Source organism: Symsagittifera roscoffensis, chromosome 7 (genome assembly GCF_963678635.1).
Source record: "Symsagittifera roscoffensis chromosome 7, txSymRosc1.1, whole genome shotgun sequence".
NCBI classification, from domain to species: Eukaryota; Metazoa; Xenacoelomorpha; order Acoela; family Convolutidae; genus Symsagittifera; species Symsagittifera roscoffensis.
The window spans coordinates 41,531,781-41,559,636 of NC_087068.1; the positions used below are offsets into that span (position 1 = coordinate 41,531,781).

The 27,856-nt window shown below is 34.0% G+C and overlaps 2 protein-coding genes across 4 annotated transcripts in view; both read left to right on the forward strand.

Moving 5' to 3' along the window:
* The window catches only part of LOC134851311 (uncharacterized), a 247,743-nt gene that overhangs the window by 157,155 nt on the left and 62,732 nt on the right, over positions 1-27,856 (forward strand). The gene's annotated exons all lie outside the window — the stretch shown is intronic.
* On the forward strand, positions 12-27,745 carry LOC134851674 (zinc metalloproteinase-disintegrin-like; the record flags this gene model as incomplete). Of its 2 annotated transcripts, XM_063867857.1 has the most annotated exon segments (7): positions 12-260; positions 13,320-13,415; positions 15,709-15,905; positions 16,267-16,466; positions 18,889-19,053; positions 19,536-19,850; positions 27,413-27,745. In XM_063867857.1, coding segments are annotated over 7 exon segments (1,382 nt in total), but the record flags the coding sequence as incomplete, so codon positions are not given.

The following is a 27,856-nucleotide window of genomic DNA, read 5'->3' on the forward strand; positions in this document are numbered from 1 at the left end:
ATGTTTTATAGCTAACTGGGTGTGGGACAACACTGGCGTGGCTTCAATGACGGCATCAACATTAGCACACGAAGTCGGTCACAATTTGGGACTGAGCCACAACTTTAGTATACTTGACCTGCTCTCGGGCATGTTGAGCAATGGCACCTGTTTCTGCTCTGGTTTGGATTCTTGTCTTATGGATCCCTATGTCAGTTCAGTTCCCCCGGAAGCGATCACTGAGTGTCAGCAACAAAATATCAGAGAGTTCATTACAAAAGGTATTTGGGCTCTTTTTATCATAAATTCCAATAACCCATAAATTCTAATATATTAAATGAAAGTCAGAATGCGCTATGGACGCAATGTTTAACTGAACACGATGCCTAATATTTATTAGGAGACAATGTTTAAGAGATATCGAGCGAAATGTTTAAGAACTATTCAGAGCAACCATCAGAGGAAGATGAACTCGATTCAACTTCAAGACTAGACAGTACCTGCCTAATTTTAGTGCAGAAATTCATTTAATTTCTGTCTGGAACCGGGATTGTCAAACATTCAGTCTGGAACGAATCTTTTTAAAACAGCAACCTCCATGCTAAAAAAAGAACTTTTTGCGAGCCGATTTGGTCTACGATATAACTTGAAAAAATTCAAAGTTTCATAGTTTTAAAAAATTGCTTAAAAAAACTGAAACTTTTTGCAAACCGATTCAGTCTATGAAAAAACTTGAAGTAAATCAAAAATTCATAGCTTTAACAGCTTGCTTAGAAAAACTTCAACTTTTCTGGAACCGATTTAGTCCACAATTAACTTGCAATTTTTCAAAATTTCATAGCTTTAGTAGCTTGCTTCAATATACTACAAGCTTTTCGCGAACTGATTCGAAAATATCTCAAAGTTGCATAGCTCTAATAGAAAAATTTCAACTTAGAAAAAAACTTCAACTTAGCTTAGAAAAACTTCAACTTTTCGCGAACCGATTCGGTCTATGAATTATCCTGAAAAAGTTCAAAGTTTTATAGCTTGAACAGCTTGCTGAGAAAACTTAAAGCTTTTTGCGAACCGATTCAGTCTATGAAATAACTTGTAATAATTCAAATTTTTTTAGCTTTGAAAGCTTGCTCCAAAAAAAACATTGAACTTTTTGCGAACCCATTCAGTTTATGAAATGACTAGTAGTAATTCAAAACGTCGTAGCTTTGAAAACTTGCTTAGAAAATATTCAACTTTTCGCGAACCGATTTAATAAACAAAATAACCTGAAATAATTAAAAATTTCGTCGCTTGATTATCTTGATTCGAACACTTTATGAACGCTTTATGAAATAACTTGAAAAAATTTAAAAGTTGCATAGCTCTATTAGCTTGCTTAGAAAAACTTAAGCTTTTCGCGAACCAATTTGGCCTACGAATTACCTTGAGAAAATTCACAAAGTTTCATAGCTTGAATAGCTTTTCTAGAAAACTTGAGATATCTTGAAATAATCCAAGGTTTCATACCTTTAAACAAGTTTCGTGTGAACCGATATGTTTCATCAAATATCTTAATTTAAATCCAAGTTTCATAGCTCAAATTGCTTGCTTTGGAAAACTTTAACTTTAATTTTGGTCTAAGAAATAGCTTGAACTTTTCTAAGCTCATTGCTCCATTAACTCACGCAAAAAAAAACAAAGAAAAAACCTGGAAATCACTTGAAAGACTTCAACAGAATAACAGTTTGCCATCCGGTTCAATTTTCGAACTAATTTTTATTATTGAAGGTTTCATAGCTTGAACATCTTGCTCAGAAAAAGTTGAACTTTTTGCGATTTTGTTTGAGTCTGTGAAATCACTGGAAATAATTCAAAGTGTCATAGCTCAAAAGTTTACTTGGAAAAACTTATAAATTTCGTGGACCAAATGAGTCTATGCGATAAACTGAAAATAATTTTAAAATGTTGAAAATGTTTCAACAAGCTTACATAGAAAAACTTTTATTTCAAGATTGAATAGCTTACTAAGAAAAAATTAATTCCATGAAAGTTTTTTGCCAACTGATTCGCTCTAAGAAACAACGTGAATTTTCGAAACCTCCAAATGTAAAAAACTTACAGGTAAGTCGAAACCTTATACCTAAAACTTAAACTTTTTGCCCACTGATTCGCTCTATGAAATAACGTGAATTTTCGAAATCTCCAAATATAGAAACCTTAAGTTGCGCCATCTGATTTGCTTCATGAAACATTTTGAAATATTTCAAAGTTTCATAGCTTGAATAGCTTGCCAAGAAAAACTTCAATTTTTCGGGAACCGATTCGTTCTATTAAACCTAACTAAAATTTCTCAAAGCAATTTACGCTATGGCTTAACTTGAAATTATTCAAAGTTTCTTTGCTTGGATACCTTGATCAGAACAACAACTAATTTTTTGCGAGCCAATTAATTTTTGGAGGCGGGCTTGCTAGTATAATGCTCAACTTTACCTTATATTTTAAATGAAAGTCTTAACGCGCTATGAACGCAACGTTTTAACGTCTATATCGAGCACAACGTTTAGGAATCATTCACAGCAACCATCAAAGGAAGATGAACTCGATCCAATTTCAAGGCTAGACAGTATCTGCCTAAATTTTGTCGAACATTTTTCGTTTACAAATTCAATTGAGTCTGAAACGAATCAATTAAGAACAGCAACCACCATGTTCTTAAAGAAGCCTTCCGCGAACCGATTCAATCGATGAAATAATATGAAATGTTTCAAAGTTTCATAACTTTAAAAACTTTTAAAAAATTTTCCGTGAATCGATTCATTCCACAAAATTACTTGATATATTTCAAAGTTTCGAAACTTGAAAGCTTGCATCGAAAACTTGAAGTTTTTTGCGAACTGATTCACTTTGTGAAATAACATGAATTACTTCAAGTTTTCATAGTTTGAATAGTTTGCTTAGAAAAACCGATTCGGTTTATGACTCGAATTATTTTAAAATTTATAGCCTAAAAAGTTTGCTGAGAAAAACTGAACTTTCCGCGATCCAATTTGCGGAAATTTGATTATCCAGCTCGTTTTTTGAAATAGCTTTAAAAATTTCAAAGTCTCATGGCTTGAATAGCCAGCTTTGGAAAATTTTAACTTTTGGTAAAACGAATCGTTCCAAGAAACAGTTTTAGTTTTTTGAAGTTCATTGTTCGATTAGCTCGCTCATAAAAATTGTTTTTTTTTTTTGTTTTTTCGTAAAACTTGAGAACTGATTCGCTCTATGCAACGATCTGAATTATTTCAAGGGTTTCTTCGATTGAATAGCATAGAAAATTGATTTTTCGTGAAGCGATTCAATCTCAAAAACAAAACGAAATATTTCAAGTTCCATGGCTTGGTTAGCTTGCTTAGAGAAACTTGAATTTCCTGCAAACTGATATGTCCAAAAAACAACTCGGAATAATTCAAAGTTTCATAATTGAAATAGATTCGATTCCCTTCATACAATAAGTTGAAACATTTCATAACATGAATAGCTTAAGACACTTTTTTGCTGACTGATTGCTCTATGAAAAAACTTAAAAGTGTCCTTGCTTGAATAGCTTGCATAAAAAAATTCAGCTTTTCAAAATGATTAAGCTCTATCAAACCAATTGAATTGTTTCAGTTTCATTGCTTGAAAATCCTCAACATAATAGTTTTTCACCATCTGACTCGCTTTTTGAAATACCTCGACTTTTTTTCTAGAGTTTCACAGCTTGAACAGCTTGCTAAAAAAAACTTTAATTTTTCCGCGAGCCGTTTCAGAAGAGTTGTCTTGATCCAAAAATAATTTTTTGAGGATCGATTCGTTCTATGAATTAATTTGAAACTGTTCAACTTTTTGTCGATTGAAAGGATTGAAAAAAAACTAACTTTTTGCCATCCAATTTGCGTCGTTTCCAAAAAAAAGTTTGAACACCGATTTGTTTTTTGAAAACCCGTGAAAGAACTTTCATGGCTCTAATAAAAAAACTTAGGTTTTTCGCGAACCAAATCAGTCTATACAATAACTTGGAAATGTTTCATGGCTTAAAAAAGCTTGTATAGTAAAACTTTAAGTTTTTTTGAACTGATTTGCTCTATGAAAAAACTGGAATTTTTACAAAGTTTCTTTGCTTTAATAGCTTAAATAGAAATATTTAAGCTCCTCGCGAACTGATTCGAATTTTGAATTATCTTGAAATATTTCGGTTGAATAGCTCTAACAGCTTGCTTAGAAAACCTTAATTTTTTTGCGAACCAAATCAGTCTAAGACAAATTTGAAAATGTTTTAATGTTTAATGCCTGATGTAGCTTGCATGGAAAAAAATCAATTTTTTTGCAATTTTATTCGGTCTATGAAATAACCAAAAACATTTCAAAGTTTCGCCGCTTGAACTGCTTTAACGGAGAATCAGTTTACCATCCGAATCGCTTTTCAAACTAACTTGGGTTTCATAGCTTAAGAAGCTCGCTTAGAAAAAAAAATTATTATTTTTTGCAAATCGATTCAGTCTACGAAACAACTTGGAAATGTTCAAAGATTTCATGACTGAAAAAGCTCGCCATGCAAAACTAGAAGTTTTTGCGAACCAGTTCGCTCTGTGAAGCAAGTTGAAATACTTCAAAGTTTCATCGCTTGAATAGCCTAGTAAGATCTGATTAGCTCTATAAAACAACGTGAACTTTTTCAAATTTTCCTTGCTGTAAAAGCTTGCATGGAAAAAATTCTCGAATTTATTTTTTTTTCGCAAATTGATTCGCTATATGAAACAGATTGAAATATTTCAATGTATCATCATTCGAATAGCTTTCATAAAAAACCTAAAGTTTTTCCATCCGATTTACTTCTTTAAACTTTTCGAAACATTTCAAAATTTCATAGCTTGAATAGTTTGCTTAGAAAAACTTAGAACAATTTTTCCCGAGCCGATACTTTCTCGACGACTAAATTTGAACTTAAAAAATGAACTTAAAACAAAACCATTATGGGAATTTAGACGTAACTGTTTTGTTATCATGCTTGATTTTTTGTAATGACTACAGTTTTTGTTCGTTTGAGCTTTTTTTATTGCAAATCAACGTTTCACATAGGGCAATTTTATAATTAATTCATTTCAAAATCGCTTAATAAGATTCGAATTATTGTTTTATAACTAGTTTATAAAAATCTTTTGATATGCAATAGGATTATATACTCATCTGGTATTTGTGAATTTTAAAAATGTCCTTGCTTGAATAGCTTGCATAAAAAAATTCAGCTTTTCAAAATGATTGAGCTCTATCAAACCAATTGAATTGTTTCAGTTTCATTGCTTGAAAATCCTCAACATAATAGTTTTTCACCATCTGACTCGCTTTTTGAAATACCCCGACTTTTTTCTAGAGTTTCACAGCTTGAACAGCTTGCTAAAAAAACTTGCTAAAAAATATTTTAATATGCAATAGGATTATATACTCATCTGGTATTTGTGAAATTTAAAAGTGTCCTTGCTTGAATAGCTTGCATAAAAAAATTTAGCTTTTCAAAATGATTAAGCTCTATCAAACCAACTGAATTGTTTCAGTTTCATTGCTTGAAAATCCTCAACATAATAGTTTTTCACCATCTGACTCGCTTTTTGAAATACCTTGACTTTTTTCTAGAGTTTCACAGCTTGAACAGCTTGCTAAAAAAACTTTAATTTTTCCGCGAGCCGTTTCAAAAGAGTTGTCTTGATCCAAAAATAATTTTTTGAGGATCGATTCGTTCTATGAATTAATATGAAACTGTTCAACTTTTTGTCTATTGTAAGGATTGAGAAAAAAACTAAATTTTCGCCATCCAATTTGCGTCGTTTCCAAAAAAAAGTTTGAACACCGATTTGTTTTATGAAAACCCGTGAAAGAAATTTCATGGCTCTAATAAAAAAACTTAGGTTTTTCCCGAACCAAATCAGTCTATACAATAACTTGGAAATGTTTCATTGTTTCATGGCTTAAAAAAGCTTGTATAGTAAAACTTTAAGTTTTTTCGAACTGATTTGCTCTATGAAAAAACTGGAATTTTTACAAAGTTTCTTTTTTTTAATAGCTTGAATAGAAAAATTTAAGCTCCTCGCGAACTGATTCGGGTTTTGAATTATCTTGAAATATTTCGGTTGAATAGCTCTAACAGCTTGCTTAGAAAAACTTACTTTTTTTGCGAACCAAATCAGTCTAAGACAAACTTGAAAATGTTTAATGTTTAATGGCTGATGTAGCTTGCATAGAAAAAAAAATCATTTTTTGCAAACTTATTCGGTCTATGAAACAACCAAAAAATCAAACAACAAAACTTGTTTGGTTTTCCGCGGCTTTTTTAGTTTTTTTGTCAGACCGTCGCAACCAAAACTTGGTTTTCTATGGCTGCTGCTACAGTATTTGAATATTTTCAGACCACTGCGAATAAAGTTTGTTTTATCCTGACTTTGCAGACCGCTGCAATGTATCCGGGTCCGAAATACAGTTAACAGCAACTGGCGCGACTTAAAGAAAACGAACAGCAACCGGCGTGATTAAAGGTAAATTGACTGCAACCGGTACGATCAAATGGCAATTCACCACGACTGGCGCAACGAAAGAAAAGTTTACCGAAAAAAAACTATTCGCGACAACCATGACCAAAAAAATGGTTAACCTTGACGGCTAAGATTCAATCCATCTAACACTGAATTTATTGTGTTTGTTAGAAACAAAAAAAAACACAATTCAAAACTGGTGATCACAAAAAAAAACAATTTAAAACGAGTGTTAAGGCATCCCTAAGGACAATCAACTAACATATTGAAAAGAGGTTACATTAAAATTTTTAAAACATGACATATGGCATCACAACCATCTACCCATTCCGGGAAACTTTACCATCCAAATTAAACCAATGCACATTGATTTACTAGTACTCAACTATTTACAAAACTTTGACGACAATTTTGAGTACAAAATCAGTAACTCAAATCATTGCTCTGGAAAAAAAAACATGTGATCCTGGCCGTTGAAGCAAACAAATTATCCAAATTTCAAACTTTCACAAAAAAGAAAATCGAACATGAAACTATATCTGTTCATTTTTTGATCATAGATCATAATTAAACCTTCAGAATTTTTGAAGGTCAAAAACTTGCTTTTCTTGCTATTAAAGCTGGCGCAATTTTTTGCCAGCTTTAGACAATATGCAAACCAGCAATAACCAGCAAAAGCCAATAAGCAATCTACTTTTCACCTGCAAAAGCCAATATGCAAAAAAAAAGAGAAAAATTATTCTATTGAATCATGATCACCAACTAACTGAGCAACTCTCAGCATTTATAGAAATGCCTTCATAATTGAAATAGATTTGATTCCCTTCATAGAATAAGTTGAAACATTTCATAACATGAATAGCTTAAGACACTTTTTTGCTGACTGATTGCCCTCTGAAAAAACTTAAAAGTGTCCTTGCTTGATCAGCTTGCATAAAACAATTCAGCTTTTCAAAATGATTAAGCTCTATCAAACCAATTGAATTGATTCAGTTTCATTGCTTAAAAGGCTTAAACATAATAATTTTTCACCATTTGATTCGCTTTTTGAAATACCTACAACTTTTTCTAGAGTTTCATAGCTTGAACAGCTTGCTTAGAAAAACTTTAATTTTTTCGCGAGCCGTTTCAGAAGAGTTGTCTTGATCAAAAATGATTTGTTGAGGATCGATTCGTTCTATGAATTAATTTGGATTTGTTCAAATTTTTGTCGTTTGAAAGGATTGAAAAAAAACTAACTTTTCGCCATCCAATTTGCGTCGTTTCCAAGCTTATAAAGCATGCATAAAAAAATGTTTGAACACCAATTTGTTTTATGAAAACCCGTGAAAGAACTTTCAGGGCTCTAACTTAGGTTTTTCGCGAACCAAATCAGTCTATATAATAACTTGGAAATGTTTCATTGTTTCATGGCTTAAAAAAGCTTGTATAGTAAAACTTTAAGTTTTTTCGAACTGATTTGCTCTATGAAAAAACTGGAATTTTTACAAAGTTTCTTTTCTTTAATAGCTTGAATAGAAAAATTTAAGCTCCTCGCGAACTGATTCGGGTTTTGAATTATCTTGAAACATTTCGGTTGAATAGCTCTAACAGCTTGCTTAGAAAAACTTACTTTTTTTGCGAACCAAATCAGTCTAAGACAAACTTGAAAATGTTTAATGTTTAATGGCTGATGTAGCTTGCATAGAAAAAAAAAACATTTTTTGCAAACTTATTCGGTCTATGAAACAACCAAAAAATCAAACAACAAAACTTGCTTGGTTTTCCGCGGCTTTTTTAGTTTTTTTTGTCAGACCGTCGCAACCAAAACTTGGTTTTCTATGGCTGCTGCTACAGTATTTGAATATTTTCAGACCACTGCGAATAAAATTTGTTTTATCCTGACTTTGCAGACCGCGGCAATGTATCCGGGTCCGAAATACAGTTAACAGCAACTGGCGCGACTTAAAGAAAACGAACAGCAACCGGCGTGATTAAAGGTAAATTGACTGCAACCGGTACGATCAAATGGCAATTCACCACGACTGGCGCAACGAAAGAAAAGTTTACCGAAAAAAAACTATTCGCGACAACCGTGACCAAAAAAAAGGTTAACCTTGACGGCTAAGATTCAATCCATCTAACACTGAATTTATTGTGTTTGTTAGAAACAAAAAAAAACACAATTCAAAACTGGTGATCACAAAAAAAACAATTTAAAACGAGTGTTAAGGCATCCCTAAGTACAATCAACTAACATATTGAAAAGAGGTTACATTAAAATTTTTAAAACATGACATATGGCATCACAACCATCTACCCATTCCGGGAAACTTTACCATCCAAATTAAACCAATGCACATTGATTTACTAGTACTCAACTATTTACAAAACTTTGACGACAATTTTGAGTACAAAATCAGTAACTCAAATCATTGCTCTGGAAAAAAAAAACATGTGATCCTGGCCGTTGAAGCAAACAAATTATCCAAATTTCAAACTTTCACAAAAAAGAAAATCGAACATGAAACTATATCTGTTCATTTTTTGATCATAGATCATAATTAAACCTTCAGAATTTTTGAAGGTCAAAAACTTGCTTTTCTTGCTATTAAAGCTGGCGCAATTTTTTGCCAGCTTTAGACAATATGCAAACCAGCAATAACCAGCAAAAGCCAATAAGCAATCTACTTTTCACCTGCAAAAGCCAATATGCAAAAAAAAAAAGAGAAAAATTATTCTATTGAATCATGATCACCAACTAACTGAGCAACTCTCAGCATTTATAGAAATGCCTTCATAATTGAAATAGATTTGATTCCCTTCATAGAATAAGTTGAAACATTTCATAACATGAATAGCTTAAGACAGTTTTTTGCTGACTGATTGCCCTCTGAAAAAACTTAAAAGTGTCCTTGCTTGATCAGCTTGCATAAAACAATTCAGCTTTTCAAAATGATTAAGCTCTATCAAACCAATTGAATTGATTCAGTTTCATTGCTTGAAAGGCTTAAACATAATAATTTTTCACCATCTGATTCGCTTTTTGAAATACCTACAACTTTTTCTAGAGTTTCATAGCTTGAACAGCTTGCTTAGAAAAACTTTAATTTTTTCGCGAGCCGTTTCAGAAAAGTTGTCTTGATCAAAAAAATGATTTGTTGAGGATCGATTCGTTCTATGAATTAATTTGAATTTGTTCAAATTTTTGTCGTTTGAAAGGATTGAAAAAACACTAACTTTTCGCCATCCAATTTGCGTCGTTTCCAAGCTTATAAAGCATGCATAAAAAAATGTTTGAACACCAATTTGTTTTATGAAAACCCGTGAAAGAACTTTCAGGGCTCTAACTTAGGTTTTTCGCGAACCAACTCAGTCTATATAATAACTTGGAAATGTTTCATTTGTTTCATGGCTTAAAAAAGCTTGTATAGTAAAACTTTAAGTTTTTTCGAACTGATTTGCTCTATGAAAAAACTGGAATTTTTACAAAGTTTCTTTTTTTTAATAGCTTGAATAGAAAAATTTAAGCTCCTCGCGAACTGATTCGGTTTTTGAATTATCTTGAAATATTTCGGTTGAATAGCTCTAACAGCTTGCTTAGATAAACTTACTTTTTTGCGAACCAAATCAGTCTAAGACAAACTTGAAAATGTTCAATGTTTAATGGCTGATGTAGCTTGCATAGAAAAAAAATCATTTTTTGCAAACTTATTCGGTCTATGAAACAACCAAAAATTCAAACAACAAAACTTGTTTGGTTTTCCGCGGCTTTTTTTTGTTTTTTTGTCAGACCGTCGCAACCAAAACTTGGTTTTCTATGGCTGCTGCTACAGTATTTGAATATTTTCAGACCGCTGCGAATAAAATTTGTTTTATCCTGACTTTGCAGACCGCGGCATTGTATCCGCGTCTGAAATAGAGTTAACAGCCACTGGCACGACTTAAACAAAACGAACAGCGACCGGCGTGATTAAAGGTAAATTGACAAATTGACTGCAACCGGTACGATCAAATGGCAATTCACCACGACTGGCGCAACGAAAGAAAAAATAACCAAAAAAAAAGCTATTCGCGACAACCGTGACCAAAAAAAAGGTTAACCTTGACGGCTAAGATTCAATCCATCTAATAATGAATTTATAGTGTTTGTTAGAAACAAAAAAAAACACAATTCAAAACTGGTGATCACAAAAAAGGAATTTAAAACGAGTTATAAGGCATCCCTAAGGACAATCAACTAACATATTGAAAAGAGGTTACATTAAAAATTTGAAAACATGACATATGGCATCAAAATCATCTACCCATTCCGGGAAACTTTACCATCAAAATTAAACAAATTCACATTGATTGACTAGTACTCAACTATTTACAAAACTTTGACGACAAATTTGAGTACAAAATCAGTAACTCAAATCATTGCTCTGGAAAAAAAACATATGATCCGGGCCGTTGAAGCAAGCAAATTATCCAAATTTCAAACTTTCACAAAAAATAAAATCGAACATGAGTTTATATATGTTCAATTTTTGATCATAGATCATAATTAAACCTTCAGAATTTTTGAAGGTCAAAAACCTGCTTTTCTCGCTATTAAAGCTGGCTCAATTTTTTGCCAGCTTTAGACAATATGCAAACCAGCAATAACCAGCAAAAGCCAATAAGCAAACTACTTTTCACCTGCAAAAACCAATATGCAAAAAAATGAGAAAAATTATTCTATTGAATCATGATCACCAACTAACTGAGCAACTCTCAGCATTTATAGAAATGCCTTCATAATTGAAATAGATTCGATTCCCTTCATAGAATAAGTTGAAACATTTCATAACATGAATAGCTTAAGACACTTTTTTGCTGACGATTGCTCTCTGAAAAAACTTAAAAGTGTCCTTGCTTGATCAGCTTGCATAAAACAATTCAGCTTTTCAAAATGATTAAGCTCTATCAAACCAATTGAATTGTTTCAGTTTCATTGCTTGAAAGGCTTCAACATAATAATTTTTCACCATCTGATTCGCTTTTTGAAATACCTAGAACTTTTTCTAGAGTTTCATAGCTTGAACAGCTTGCTTAGAAAAACTTTAATTTTTTTGCGAGCCGTTTCAGAAGAGTTGTCTTAATCCAAAAATGGTTTTTTGTTGATCGATTCGTTCTATGAATTAATCTGAAACTTTTCAATTGTTTTTCGTTTGAAAGGATTGAAAAAAACTAACTTTTCGCCATCCAATTTGCGTCGTTTCCAAACTTATAAAGCTTGCATACAAAAATGTTTGAACACCGATTTGTTTTATGAAAACTCGTGAAAGATATTTCATGGCTCTAATAGAAAAACTTAGGTTTTTCGCGAACCAAATCAGTCTATACAATAACTTGGAAATGTTTCATTGTTTCATGGCTTAAAAAAGCTTGTATAGTAAAACTTTAAGTTTTTTCGAACTGATTCGCTCTATGAGAAAACTGGAATTTTTACAAAGTTTCTTTGCTTTAATAGCTTAAATAGAAATATTTAAGCTCCTCGCGAACTGATTCGGTTTTGAATTATCTTGAAATATTTCGGTTGAATAGCTCCCATATGCAAAACATAAATTAGTGACTTTTCTGATGTTTGATAAAAAGAAAAAAAAAATTTTCAAGTTCATTGGCACAGTAGAAATTGAAATATTACAAAATCAATAGTTACAGTTAAGGCACAATGACGAGATTTAAGAAAAATAAATTTATTTCCAAGGTAGTTTTTTGAAGAACAGCTGGTTTGGGTCCCTCTTAAATTGGTTCGGAGAAGTTGATTTGTACTTTTTTATGGGTAAATTTCTATGCTTGCTGAGAGTTGCTCAGCTAATTGGTGATCATGATTCAATAGAATAATTTTTCTCATTTTTTTTGCATATGGCTTTTGCAGGTGAAAAGTTTGCTTATTGGCTTTTGCTGGTTATTGCTGGTTTGCATATTGGCTGAAGCTGGCAAAAAATTGAGCCAGCTTTACCAGCACAAAAAGCAGGTTTTTGACCTTAAAAATTCTGAAGGTATAATTATGATCTTTGATCAAAAAGAAAATTTGAACAATCGTAGTTTCATGTTCGATTTTCATTTTTGCGAAGGTGTGAAATTTGGATCAGTTTTTTGTTTCAACGGCCCGGATCATTCATTTTTTTTCTAGAGCCTTGATTAGAGTTACTGATAACGTACTCAAAATCTTCATCTGATTTTTGTAAATGGTTGGGTTTTAGACAATCAATGCGCATTGGTTTAATTTGGATGCTAAAATTTCCCGGAATGTGTAGATGGTTTTGATGCTCTAGTTGGTTGTCCTTAGGGACGCCTTAACACGCGTCTTAAATTCCTTTTTTGTGATCACCAGTTTTGAATTGTGCTTTTTTTGTTTTTAACAAACACATCAAATTCGGTATTAAATGGATTGAATCTTAGCCGTCAAGACAAACCTCTTTTGGTCACGGTGGTCGCGAATAGCTTTTTTTCGGTCGCACCGATTACGGTTAATTTTTCTTTCGTCGCGCCAATCGTGGTGAATTGCCGTTTGATCGTACCGGTTGCAGTTAACTTACTTTTAATCACGCCGGTCGCTATTCGTTTTCTTTTGGTCGCGCCAGTTGCTGTTAACTGTATTTCGGTTGCGCCGGACGCGGATACATTGCCGCGGTCTGCAAAGTCAGAATAAAACAAATTTTATTCGCAACGGTTTGAAAATATCCAAATACTGTAGCAGCAGCCCAAAAAACCAAGATTTGGTCGCAACGGTCTCATAAAAAAACCACAAAAGCCGCGGAAAATCAAACATGTTTAGTTGTTTTACTTTTAAAGCTTTTTCAGGTTCGGATAATTGTTACGAAAAGCAAAGTGGAGGAGTGCATTTATCGCTATCCACCTCTGTGATAATAAATTCGGTGTATGACAGGAATTTAGACGGTAAGCAAATCAGATGGCCTCAATGAACCGGAATTTTTATTCAAAACTTTTTTTTGGATAAAATGCCAAGTGCTACCAAAATTTTAAGGCTTAGAAAAAAATTCATAAATACCAGATGAGTATATAATCCTATTGCATATCAAAAGATTTTTATAAACTAGTTATAAGACAATAATTCGAATTTTATTAAGCGATTTTGAAATGACCAATGTGAAACATTGGTTTGCAATAAAAAAAAAGCTCAAACGAACATAAACTGTAGTCATCACACAAAATTCAAACACGATAACAAAACAATTACATCTAAATTCCCATAACTCTATTGTTTCAAGCTCATTTTTTTGGTCACGTCTAACTTACTTGTCGTCTAATTTCCTATGCCCGACATTGGTAACTCAACAGCCTCAACAGCGAAAACTCTTTCATATGCTCTGTTCACGAACTGAACATTTATGTTTTTGCAACCCAAGGACCAATCAGCTCAAAAATTGCAGAATGAAGGAAATAAAAACATTGTTTGGAAGAACGGTTGTGTTTTAGAAGAGAATGAAAAAAATAGAAAAGCTAGAATAAGTTGGCATTTTTCCCATTATGTGCAATAATGTGCAATTGCTCATAATGCGCTCATAGCTTTGCTCATAATATGCAATTGATGCACAAATTGATAGGCAAATTAGTTTTGTAAAAGTCCAATGAGTCTGCACGCCGAATTGAATATCGATCGAATATTGTGAGCAAAAAATGTGAGCACTGGTTTTCCAATCAATTCCCTTCCCTCTTAATTCATAAAATTTATCAATTTAAATAGTTTGTACTTGTTCTGATCAAGCTATCCAAGCAATGAAACTTTAAACAGTTTCAGGTTAAGCCATATCTTAAATTGGTTTGAAAAATTTTAAGTTTCCAAGAACGTATCGGTTCGCAAAAATTGAAGTTTTTCTAAGCAAGCTATTCAAGCCTTGAAATTTTGAAACATTTCAAAAAGTTTAATGAAACAAATCGGGTGGCAAAACTTAAGGTTTTTTTAGAAAGCTTTTTGAACGATGATACATTAAAATATTTCAAGTAGTTTCATAGAGCGAATCAGATCTTAGTAAGCTATTATTACAAAAAAGTTAACCTTGACGGCTAAGACTCAATTCAATTAATACTGAATTTATTGTGTTTGTTAAAAACAAAAAAAGCACATTTCAAAACTGGTGATCTCAAAAATAAGTTTATGTAAAATGAGTGTTAAGGCGTCCTTAAGGACAACCAACTATCATATTAAAATGAGAATAGATTAAAACTTTGAAAACATGACTTAGGGCATCAGAACCATCTAACATTCCAGGAAATTGTACAATCCAAAACAAAACCAATGCGCACTGATTGTCTAGGACTCAACCATTCACAAAATTCGGATCACGATTTTGAGTACAATACCAGCAACTCTTTTTGTTGCTCTGAAAAAAAAACAGTTGATCCGGGCCGTTGAAACAAACAAATGATCCAATATTCAAACTTTCGCAAAATTGATTATCGAACATGAAACTATATCTGTTCAAAATTTTTTTTGATAATAGGTCATAATTATAGCTTCAGAAATTTTTAAAAAGTCATAAACCTGCTTTTCTTGCATGATGTAAAGCTGGCTCAATTTTTCTCCAGCTTTAGCCAATATGCAATAACCAGCAAAAACGAATTTGCAAACTTTTCATCTGCAATAGCCAATATGCAAAAACAAATGAGAACAATTATTCTAATGAATCATGATCACCAAATAATTGAGCAACTTTTTGCAAACAAAAAATATTACCCATACAAAAAGTACGAAACAGTTTTTCTGAATCAACGTAAATGGGACCCAAACCAACTGTTCTACAAAAAGCTACCTTGGAAATCATTTTGATTTTCTTAAATCACGTCTTTGTGCCTCAATTGTAACTATTGTTTTTGTAATATTTCAATTTCTATTTGGTCAATGAACTTGAAAAAAAATGAGTATTCTTTTTGTCAAAAATCAGATAATTCACTGCTTATATATATATATATATATATATATATATGTTTGTGTGTGTGTGTGTGCGTGTGTGTGTGTGTGTAATTATGTGCATACAACTAAAAAAAATCATAAAGTTAAATAAAAACAAAAAAAAAACTTTTTTTTTTTCATATATATTTTGTCATATATTTGTCATATATTGTCGCAATTTTTTGAATTCTCAAATCTGATTGGCTGATGCGATTTTCCTTTATTCGGTTCTTCCATTGTGACAGATACCATTAATCAGCTAGTTATATTCTTTATTAGGCCCTTCATTCTGTCTGCTTAACGAGCCTGTGAAGAACATAGAGGCTGCTTACTGTGGCGACTACATAGTCAACCAGGCCTCGGAGGAGTGCGACTGTGGGGATCCAGAGACATGCGAGGATCCCTGTTGCAACTCCAGGAGATGCACGTTAAAACAGGGGGCTCTCTGCTCCACAATGAGCCTGTGCTGTGATCAGGTGGGGGAGTTTTCAAACTGTTTCTTCCACTTTATACAAAAATTTTACATTCTAAACATGTTTTTTTTCAAAAAAACTTGCAGACATAAGACGACCTTTTGTATATGAACTCAAAGGCTTAACTGGCCTGAAAAAATATGCAAAATAACATCACGTTGTATGTTCAGGGCATGTCGAGATAGAATTTCGGGATGTTTCGAGCCAATGTTCAAGGGCTAGTCTATATGCAACCAAACCTCAAGAAAGGCCACAGACTTGAACTTAGTATTTGTTTCTATTCAAATTGTATTGAACTCGTTGTACAGAAACCTTCGCAATCTTTTTTTAAACTTATAATTGCAATCACTTTTTTAAACTATAGCTGTGTGGTCTGAGATCGGAAGGCGAAGTTTGCAGAGGAGTTCGCAGTTCTTGTGACGTTGCAGAGTACTGCGATGGACTGAGCTCGGAATGTCCGACTGACGAATTCGTCCGAAGTGGATCCGAATGTGACGTCGTCCCAGGAAGTGTCGGACATTGTTTCTTCGGCGAATGCATTTCCGAAAGGCAACAGTGCAACCGGTTATGAATTAACTATTCAAAGACAAAAAAACATCCAAAGATCAGATCAAAAACAACAGTTTTATGCTGAATTAACAATTGAAGCGTTTTTCAGCTAGCTTGTTTCGAAAATGATAGAAAATTTGAAACTTTTATTTCGGATTGGATTTTCAAGACTATTTGGTAAATAAGTAGACCACTAGTAACTAGAACTTTGTGGAAACAAACGATTGGCAATTTGAATTACTGGAAATTGTTCTGAGGTTGCTTTTTATACAAACTTAGATTTAGTACTTAACAGTGCAGTGCAGAGGTTTTTTTATTTAAAGGTTTTATTTAATCATTTAAAGATTTTTTTCTAATTTTATAAAAATAAAGCGCCACAGGTAATTTTTCTGGAATAAGACCGCTTCTCAGAATATTCGTGAAAACTTTGGCTGTTTTTATTTTGGGTTTGAAAAAGGCTTTCGAAATTGTGTTTTGTTTTTTCCACTCCATTAAAAAATTTTTTTGATGTTTTCAAGTCCACCAGTTTTTATGACTTTTGTAAATTTGCGAGAAACTTTTTTTCAAGAACCAGGGCCAGGGTTTATTGTGTTCACAAGTGTTCACAAAGGTAAACAAGTCTATTGTACTATCTATTTTCAGTTTTTTTTTTTAAAATCATCAATTATTTATTTCGAGCTAGCCCAAAAATTGAATTATATGGGCTAGTCAAAAAAAGTTTTGCCAATGTTACAAAAAAGATTATTAACTTGAATATCATGAAAAAAACTTGATGTAAAAATTACTCGATTATATATGTGTAATTTATATACTTCTTTCGAATGAATTCAGTTCCTATATTTGAAATACTCAAAATTTGTCAATATTTTTTTAACCAAAAATTATTTGAGCCGGGTTAATGGGCAGTCGTGGTTTTTCTCTGATACGAGCAGTCTTGTTGCTCCGACTTTCGAAAAAAATGACGGAACATTTGTGATCGGGTGATTTTTATGCCAGACATTTGACTGACATTTTGAAAGATATTTTGAAAAAGCATTCAAAAGGTACTGCTGCCCTGAGCTCAAACTTCGAAAGACAGGTCACTTAAAATCATATTTCGTAAAGTTATGGGGTTTAAGAGATTGCAAACTTAGCCAATTTGAGATAATCAACGCGCGATATTTTTCGTGCTATTAACGCGTGAGCTGAGATTTAATCCGTCTAAGAAATCGTTCCACATCGGATTCAGGCATGGTTTTTGGTCGATTTTCAGTTTTTTTTTACAAAAAACTCATCAATTATTTATTTCGAATTACTCCATAAAAACTAAAACGCAATCTAATCATTCAGGGTTTCACCCTGATGCAAGCAGTCTTGTTGCATATAGCTAGGCTCTGTTTGGTATCTCGTTTGGTAAGTTTGCTTCTAGTGAAAATAACCTTTCGTTAATGAGAGTCATTAGATTATTTTTAGGATTTTGTTTTCCAAGCTTTTGATTTCAAGCTTTGTATACGTTGCTTATTGCTTCAAAAAACGTTTTAAAAATCACACTGGGCATAAACTAGTTAGGAAGTCTTTCATAATCTAGCAAAATATGAAACTTTTTCAGTTTTTTTGTGATCTAATACACTTTAAAATCGATTTAATAAAAAAGTTGCGTTTCTATTTAAATATCATTCGGTATCCCTAAGTCTCTGGTACTTATTATGCACATCAAATTTTTCACCTCTAATCTCTTTTTCCATCTTCTTTTTTACAGCTTACCACTTCGTCATTAGCTTGCTGGATGACGTGCCGTGTTGAATCACCATATCTAAATTCATCAGGAGCGATTCCATTTTATCCATAGTCCACAATAATTACCATTCTATAAGAAAACTGAAATGTGAAAACAAACTGGAAATTGAGCAACTTGGGAGTAGTTTAGAGTAATTTGCTTTCAAGTTTCCGTTTAAAAGGTATACAGGAACCTTTGGGATATAGTTAAATTGTAGAAAGTCGAGAATTTAGCAATCAAGGAGTTTCTTAAGCAATATCGCAAGACTTTTCTTGAACTTAAATGATTATCTAATGTTTCATTCAATGGCTTTCAGATAGTTGAAGGAGTTTTTTTTAGCAATTTAAAGCGCTCAAAGGATCAGACAGAGTTTCAGCTTCATTTTGAATTCTCGGCGGAAGTTCTGGGCATTTTTCATTTGAGCGTTTTTCAAAAACTAATTTGTTCCGTCGAGAAGTGTCAATCAGCATATTTTTCTTACGTCAAAACCGCTGAATTTTTCACTTGGAGGCGGCGGTGAAGTGCATACGAAAGGTCGGAAGTTCGAGGCCCACCATGATCCGTGCTCTTTGCAACATTACCCAGCCCAAAAAAAAACAAAAAAAAAATGTCTAAAAAGTGTGGGCGATTTTCCTACTGACATAATATCTGTATTGATTTTTGTTGCTGAATGCGTTTTAGGAAAATGAGCCGACTGTCCTACGAGGAAGCAGTAGAGTGGCACAATAGCACACTGGAGGCTTGTTGGGATCTGAATCTGGGAGGAACAGAGGCTGCCAACTGTGGAAGGGACTACGCTGGAACAACTGGAGGAGAGTATCTGCAATGCAATGAAACCAATAAACGGTAAAAGACGAGGGATCCTCCTAAATAAAAAATAAACCGAATGTCTGAAAATTATACCCGAGTGCAAAAAGCAAAACTATGAGTGAACAATCAGCCGTCTCCAAGCACCCACCGGACTCTCCGCCTCGGGAATTTTAACCCATTGCCATTTAAGAGTCTACTTTTTGTATTACTTTACGGCTTCATTTTTGAAGGAACGCGCTTCGTTTATTTGCCTAATGTGAAACCCTCACTTTAAGATAATTTTGGTTTCATAGGTGCTCCTAGAAAAAATGGGCGTCGTAAAATTATAGCAAAAGGAGATGGTTTTGCTGCTGAAAAATTCGAGCTCTTGAGTGGAGAAAGACTGCTGATCAAAACACGGGTGGTTTTAAATGGGAGAACGGGGGGGGTGAGATAGATATTTGATATCTTTGGCATTATTTTACTGTATGTGAGAATGAAGACTGATTCTTGTCGTTGACTATTGCACATACTTGCAGGTGTGGGAACTTGCAGTGCTCTTCATCACATTCAATATTTGATGAATTTGACTACATAGAGGCCCAATATGGACCAGACTATGATTACCTTGTCAACAACTTCAAAGATTCCTTCATCGGAGGCGCAGTTGAAACTGAGATCGGTGTTTTTACTTATTGTTACTCAATTGGAGAAAGAAGTTTTTGGTCGGCTCTTGATGCTACAGAGTTGTACCATTACGTGAGAGATGGAACTTGGTGTGACCAAGAGAGTTTCTGTTTCAATAAGGAGTGTCTTCATATCTCAATGTATCCAGGGATCACAGAGTGTCCTTTGTAAGTGCATGTATCATGCATGTAAGTGCAACCCCCCCCCCCCCCCCTACCTACACAAATAGACCGAGTGCTAGGCGAAATGCTCTATTCTGATTAGCTAAAAATTCGAATTTTGAACCAAGTAACCTTCTCCCCCCTAAGCTGTTTTATTGGGGAGGATGATAACTTGGTTCAAACTTACTGTTCCCAGTTTCCTAACTAAAGTAACGGAATATTTGTGCTCGGGTGGTTTTTTTTCTTCAGACAAATTTTGACTTTTTAACTAGCCATTTTTGAGGTAATATCATTCAAAAGGTATTGTGTTTTGATTTTAAATTTAAAACGATTTTTCACCTGTGATCATTTTTGTAAAGTTATGGGGGTCTAGAAATTGCCATTTTGGCCAATTTGTGACAATTAAGCGCGATATATTTCGCGCTATTAACGCGTAAGCAGAGATTTAATCCAACTTAGAAATCGTTCCAAGTTGGTTGAAGGAAGGTTATTTGCCACACTTGGATTATTACTAGGAGCAAAACCTATCACTTTGTACATTATATGGCGTGTGGGAGGATGATTTTCACAAAAAAAATTCAAATAAAAAAAAATCATTTTATTTTATTATATTTACTTTTTTCATGCTGTTACTGGTTACGTAGCATTATTTAGACAACCGCGTATTCCGGCACTGTATTAACCAATCAGAATCAAGACAAGGAAGAAGTGAATTTCATTTCTTCCTTGTCTCGATTCTGATTGGTTAATACAGCGTCTGAATCCGCGGTTGTCTAAATACAGGCCGCACTCCGTTGTTACTGCTCCAGTTTCCTTGAAAGCAGTTTGAACATTCAAAGCTTCGCCCTGATACAAGCAGTTTTGATTATAAATTAACCATTAGCACTCGTGCTGAATGTAAGCGCAGCGAGACAAACTACAAAATTTGCTCATTGCCTCGCTTCAAATTGGTGACCACTCTCCACTCTACTAGCATAAAAATTTGAAAAGCTGAAAATTTATCGACTAACATAGTTTTGATAGCTTTATTTCTCAGAAACACATTAACAATCGTTTCAAATTGAAACTTGCATTTCTGAAAAAAATGAAAACTTAATTACCTTAAAAAAATTGGATAAATTATGCAACTAACAAGCAATTGAAAATTCTTAAATTTAAGAAAAGTTGTGATCAGTCGTAACCCGACCCCGTAATGGCTTGAATCGAGCTGCACAAAATGTGAAATGCGTAAAAAAACTGTGATCTTTGTTTTTTTTTTGTGTTATAATCAGGGGGGATCTAGGATTTTCTAAAGTTGTGTGGGAGGTGGGTTTTCAAAAAATTTGTGGAATATTTTTTTATGCTGAACAAATCGATTTTCGAGCTCTCGTAAATCACAATACAGACCTTATTTAGACCAAACTTTTTGCGCCGCATGAACATTTTTGAAAGAACATGTCAAAAATTGGCGTTCTTTTAACGCTTCCCCCCTCTCCCCTTAAATATAGTATATATTGGCGCCAAAGGTGCTTCTAAGAAAACTTCAGAAATTAAGGTCAGGAATGGAGGTTGCCGAAAATGAGGTTAAAATTAACACCAAAAAGAAGCCCATTGGTTGGTGAGGGGGTGAAACCCCTGATGTAAATGCGTCCGCGTATAGGGTTGGCATTTCGTTGTTAGGTACCCTAGGGGGGAATAGTTACAGAGATCAAATCTAACTTACATAAATTGATTTTTATGCTAATCGATACGATTTTCAGCTTCGAACTTTTATGCTAGTCGAGCCTTATGCTAGTCCATACAACGCCTTCAAATTAGTTACCTAGCCTCGCAGGTTGTCGATTTTTCCGGGGAGATCGGCCCATTAGCAGGTGTGTCGACTGGCATGCCTATGTGAAAGATTGTTGTTTTAGGATTCGCAATTTCACGTTTCGCTTTCTAAAGTTTGCTATTTTGAGCAGCATGCATTTTGCCGAATCTTTAATTAGGCAAAAGTGAAATTTTACCTCCCCAAACAAATCGTGTGGTTATGTCAAAATTATTTGAAAACCTGGACTAATTTGCTTTTCGTCTGAAAGCACACCCAGTTAAAACAACTATCGCATGCTAATATTTATCTATGCTAATCACTACGCCACCAATTTTCCGAATGTTGTTGTTTCTTGTGAGTTGTTTGTTTCTTGCATATTTCTGTTTGATTCTGTTTGATACGATTTTCTTTGTTAAAACTTTTATGCTAGTCGATACACCGCCGTCGCATTAGCAGGCAAATGGATTACCAAATGAAAAAGTTTAAAATCGTGATGAGAAAGTGAAAGATCCAAAATTTTCGACTCGCATTGCAAGTCAGTTCTGTTGAAGTATAGTTCCGCTAAAACTACAGGAATACATCATCAGAACATATACAAATCACTTAATTCTGATCAGATATAAAAATATGAGATAAAATGTCACGGCTTTTTCACAGTTCTGAGGAACTAAGAACAGCTCTGAAATTGATCAAAAACAGGGTTGAACTGAACCCATTAATTTTTGTTCCCAAACTAGCCATTTGTTCCCTCTAAACTAAGCGTTTAAAACTTGGTGCTTGGTTATGCATACGAAATATCATGTTATGCGTTGAAAAAAGAATACTACTGGTTATGCGTTACAAAATGCCCCCATTAAATGCGCTACTGGGTAGAGTCGTTAAACAGTTTCATCGCGGTTAACATGTCCGTTGAGGACCTCCACGAAAATGGTCACATTTATGGCCGAGAACTCCTTGGCCAGAGTCAACAAGAAGAGGATGAAGGCAGCAGTAGCTGCCCACTCGGCCCCACTGCACGTGTAATAGAGTGTCTCTTCGTCTTCTTCTGGTTCGTAGAGATAAGTGTAGCCTTCAAAGAGGAACAGCATCGAGGTGACAAGAAACCCAACGCCACTCACAATCATGAGGAACAAGCGGAAGACAAAGAGCACTTTGTTCTTCGGGAAGTGTCCTTCTGATGCGAGCTTCTGGCTCAAATAGAGTTGCAGGAAGCAGTAGAAGGGTGCGAGTCCCAGAGCCATGCAGAAGCCAATTATGTGAACATTGAAGTTGACGCTCTCTTGGAAACTGGCGATCAAATTTAGTCCGATGGTTCCGATGATCGCGAGGAGCAGGGACAAGACGTTTGCCCATTGGATCCCGCTCTTGTTGTGTCCCAGGATGCCTCGTACGTGGGAGAAGCGAATGAAGGCAGTCATCATGAAGCAGAAAGCGAAGGAGACGATGAGAAATGTGAAATAAGTGCTGGCAGGTGCTCTAGAACCAGCATCGCTGATGAAGGGTAATTTGGACGACAACTGGTCATATTTGTACCCAACGGAGTATGGTACAATCATAGCCAGAACCCCAAAAGTCGCAGTCACTACTGGGAACCAAGCCAGTCCGGAGAATAAACAGAATGTCATTTTGAACCAAGCTGAGAAAGATATCGAGTTTTTCTTTTGATTTTTGATCGGTGACCGAGCGATAAAGCAGTGAGTGAAAGTTCTAAAATCTCTTGGTAAATTTTCTACAAACATCAAAAGACATCTGTCAAAGAAAAAGAACGTATAGTCAATGTTCAACAGTTCAACGGGCCATGAGATGAACGAAAACGTTTTTGTAATAAAATCAAGCGTGCATATTACTGTTTAAAATTATTTAAATGGGTGTGCATTTTTCGTTAACGTTATTATGCTAATATTGATAAAAGAAATTAATTTGGCAGCTTTCAACAATAAGAATTCGATGCAAATTTTTGGGTTCTTTGCAAATTCTGTAATAGTAGGGACTGAGTTAGCCATCAAAGGTTTTTTTGTCATCTATTTTTGTTCCGACGTTTGAAGAAAATCAGGAATAGTAAAGCTTGCGGTGTTTTTTTTATCCTGTCACTTTTCAAATTTTTTTTTAGTCTTCTCAACCTCGCGTTTGACCGAAGTTTGTTGATATCATCAAATAGATACAATTTTTGGAGCTGAAAAGTGAAAATAGTTAACATGTGACCATTTACTTAAATTTATGGGGTTTCGAAAAAAGCTAATTTGACCATCTTGAGATAAATAACGCGCATTGCGTTCTGACAACACGCGCAAACCGCGGTTTAAATGTTTCAAATTGGCAACAAAACATCTGCTAAAGTTATTAGGACAAGGGTCACTTAATATATCACTTTTTTCTCGTGTGAAAAGACAAAATGAAAAAAAAATCAAAAAAAAAACATTGAAAATTATCAACATATAAAAACAAGACTTCTCGTATCCAACCTTTCTGACCACCCGTTCTGACCACCCTTTTAAGGTCTATGGAGCTCTAATAACATGAAAAAATTAAATGCATGAAAACGAAAAAAAAACAGTTTTCAAAACTGGAGATTTTTTTGTGAAAATCATCCCTCCTCCCCCTCCCCCTCCCCCACCACACACGCTATATAAAAAACGCAAAGTGATAGATTTCGCTCCTATTAACATTTCATTGATGGCACATAAGCTTCCTTCAACCAATTTGGAACCATTTCTAAGACGGATTAAATCTCCGCTTATTCGTTCATAGCGCGAAATTTATTGCGCGTTAACTGTCCCAAATTGACCAAAATGGCAATCTTTTAACCCCCATGATTTTACAAAAATTGATCACAGGTGAAATATCTTTTCAAACTTAGGCTCAGGAAAACAATACTTTTTGAATGATATATAAAAATTTGTCTCAAAAATTGCTGGTTGAAAAGTCGAAATTTGTCTGAAGAAAACAACCTACCCGCGCACAAATATTCCGTTACTTCGTTACGAAAGTAGGATTACTAAAAACTGACTGTTTCTGGTCTATTTTACAGTTTTTGTTGAACTCCCTTTTTTTGGAGCCCCCTGATTTTGTTCGGGTCGTCAACCGCGCAAAGCTTTTAAATAACTTTAATTCATCGATTCTGGCGCACAAGTTAAATTTTTATAGAAAATTTTCCAAAAAGCATGCTATCTAAATTCAGATTACCCGGTTTTCCCCCATGACGAACACTATAGCTACCTAACTAATTATTACAGCGCATTTTTTATGTAGGATATAAGCCATAACAAAAAAAAGCCTTTCTGAGTTGCTAATCTATAGGATCTTAAATGTAAAAAATTCTTTCTGTAAAATGAGCATTTCGTTTGCGTGGCTACCAATAATCTCGATATGACATATCACAAGAAAAAATTCCTTTCCCAATTCAAAACAACTAGGAAATTTTGTTGCTTCACAAACCAATATAGTTTTGATTGAGTGCACTGAATTCATTGTAACAATTTTATTTAATTTGGCACAAAAGTTCAGCTTTACGTCTTAAAAATATAATATATAACATATTTAGTTTCTTATAATCAAATGATTTTAAAACAATTTGGATTCCAGCTAATAAAAAAATTTTTCTTGAAAACTGAGAACCATCAACATCTTGTCCTCAAACTAGTTCTGGAACACAAATTTTCGGTAAGTTTGTTATTTGCAGCACGGTATTTTGCGTCAGCCTCCTCCTGGCCTATGTTGATTTTTTTACCGCATTACCTCAAAAAACCGAGTTACCTCAAAAAATGATTTTAATTTTTTTAGTGTGGTATCATACTAAAATTTTTTCTGTCGCGACTCGGATTTCAAAAATAAACCCGTTAAATCTTATTACAAAAATATATATCAATGACGACGCAAAGTGTTTCCGTTTTTAAACTGTTTTTAGAGGGAGCGATAGGTGCTAACCAAGGAGCGAAAAATTAAGTGAACAGTTTTAATTTAGTTTTCCTACTTTTTCTGCTGATAATTAAGTTAGGAAAATTTTGGCTCTCAATTTTCACCAGAAACAGCAAAAGTAGATAAAAACAAAAAACTAATTTGAGATGAAAAAAATTTGCCCCATTTAGAATTGTGAATTAAGATCTGGAGACTGTCAGAAAACTCTAACGAAAATATTTAAAAACTCTTGGTTATGATCAAAAAAGCATTTTTTAACCGTAAACTGACTTTCTTTGATCCCTGCTACTAACCCTTGCTTGAAGAGTAATAATCTTCTTAGACTATAGTTTTCTTTTTTGAAAATCGATAAAACGATAAGAAGTTCCCGGAACCTTATACTTTTGGTTAAACATTCATCTCACCCCAGAGCTAAAGTTCAAGTATAATTTTTTTTAAAAGGTCAGAAAAAATTAATGTTTTTTCTTCATTTTATGTATAATTGGTTTCATCGATTTTGGAGCTTGGAACTTTCTGTATTACTTGCTCAGCCTCCTTTCGTGTTCTTTTGGAATATAATTTGTATGATGCATCACTTCGGCCATCGGACGTTGCATTATGTTTTAACCCTCTTGCACACGCAAAAATATCGGAATACTTATTTTAAGGAATTTTTGCATAAAAAACGACAGTTGGAGTTCTCTGTTGTTCTCAAACCTATAATTTTTTGTTTCAGCTTTCGAAGATATATCAAAGGGGGTGATATATCAGCTTGGGGTGGTTTTTTTGTTCATTCATTGTTGGAATTTTTAACTAACTGTTTTTGAAGGAGATTTTTTATAGCGTCATAAAGAAAAGATATTGTTGCCTGGAGTTAAAAAAATAGTTCACCTGTGATCAATTTTGGCAAATTTATAATGGTTTGAACATGAGACTACTTTGACGACTACAATTCAAATTGGCATAATTAAGTTGCAATTGAATTAAAACATTTTCAATTGAACTAAAGCAATAAATTTGCTCTTAGTCTTGCGTTTCGAAACGCAAAGTGTATCACTTGGTACTTTATATAGCTTCTGAGAGGTCAAATCAGGAAACATTATTTTAATTTTTAAAATTTTCGTATTATAGAGGAGTTTTTTCAGACCAAAAGGTGATGATCGACAAAAGAGGGCAATCGGATTTTTCGGGACTTTGCCTGATATACGAGCAGTCTTGGCTAGATTTCAACTGGCTTTTTTCGAAGCCAAATATTATCTTTTTTATCTTGGAAACTGTCAACCTGTTAAAACCAAAATGGTGATAATGAGAGGACCTTGTATGTTAGATGTCCAATGTTTTTCAAAACCCGTGCTTTTCAGAAGCAGTTTTCGCAATAAAGAGTTTGATGATGAAAAATAGCGAACATAGAACTTGGAGAATTGGAAAATTTCCATCGAGCAACGGGAAATTATTTTGCTATAAGCTACTTAGTTTTCTCGATAAAAAAAACAATAGTTGAGCTTGTTTGATTTTCCTGAAGTCGTTAATTTGGTTTTCACAAAATTATTTAAAATTTAGAAATGTAATCTCGCACAGCCTCCAGCTATTTTTTAAATTATAATAAGTATGATGCCCCACTTTGGCTGGTCGGACGTTTCTTCCGAGATTGATTTCTCTCATTAACTCATGCTGTTGCGCATCGGTAGTTCATATGATTGCGGGTTCAACTCGCATCTGCGCTCGAATTTACAAGGTGAGCTCTTGTAAAATAATCATAGCATACCTAACCTTAACCAATTAACCTTCGGGTTAGGCTGGTTAACTGAAAAAATGATCAAAATTGAAAATGTTAACACTTTTTCACTTCTTGGATGTTCCTTAATAACTGTTTTTGTCTGTTCAGCAACTGTTTCGGACGTGGAAACTGCAATGGTACGAACCAATGCGAGTGTGACGAGGGATTCGACACACCTCACTGCGAATCACTGGCTCCTTCAGCCTCTCATTTCGGAGCAATGGCAACCATCGCCATGCTCTGGCTGGGACGCTGCATTCTGGAATGATAACTTGAACTTATTTGTTGATATATCGAACCCCTTTTAGATTTACTTATTTCAAATTTCAATTGATTTGGACATATCCCCCATTTATGCTAAACAAATGATGTTTCTTATTCCATGATGGTCGTTTCTCGTGGAGTAAGATGGGTATTGCTTAAACTGCAGACTGGAATGTAAGAAACAGCTTCGCATTGATATAATTTCTTTAAAAAACAGTATACTCTAAGAGTTCATGTTGGAGAAAACACAAACTGTAAACTGGTTCGCATTGATAAAAAGAAAGTGAT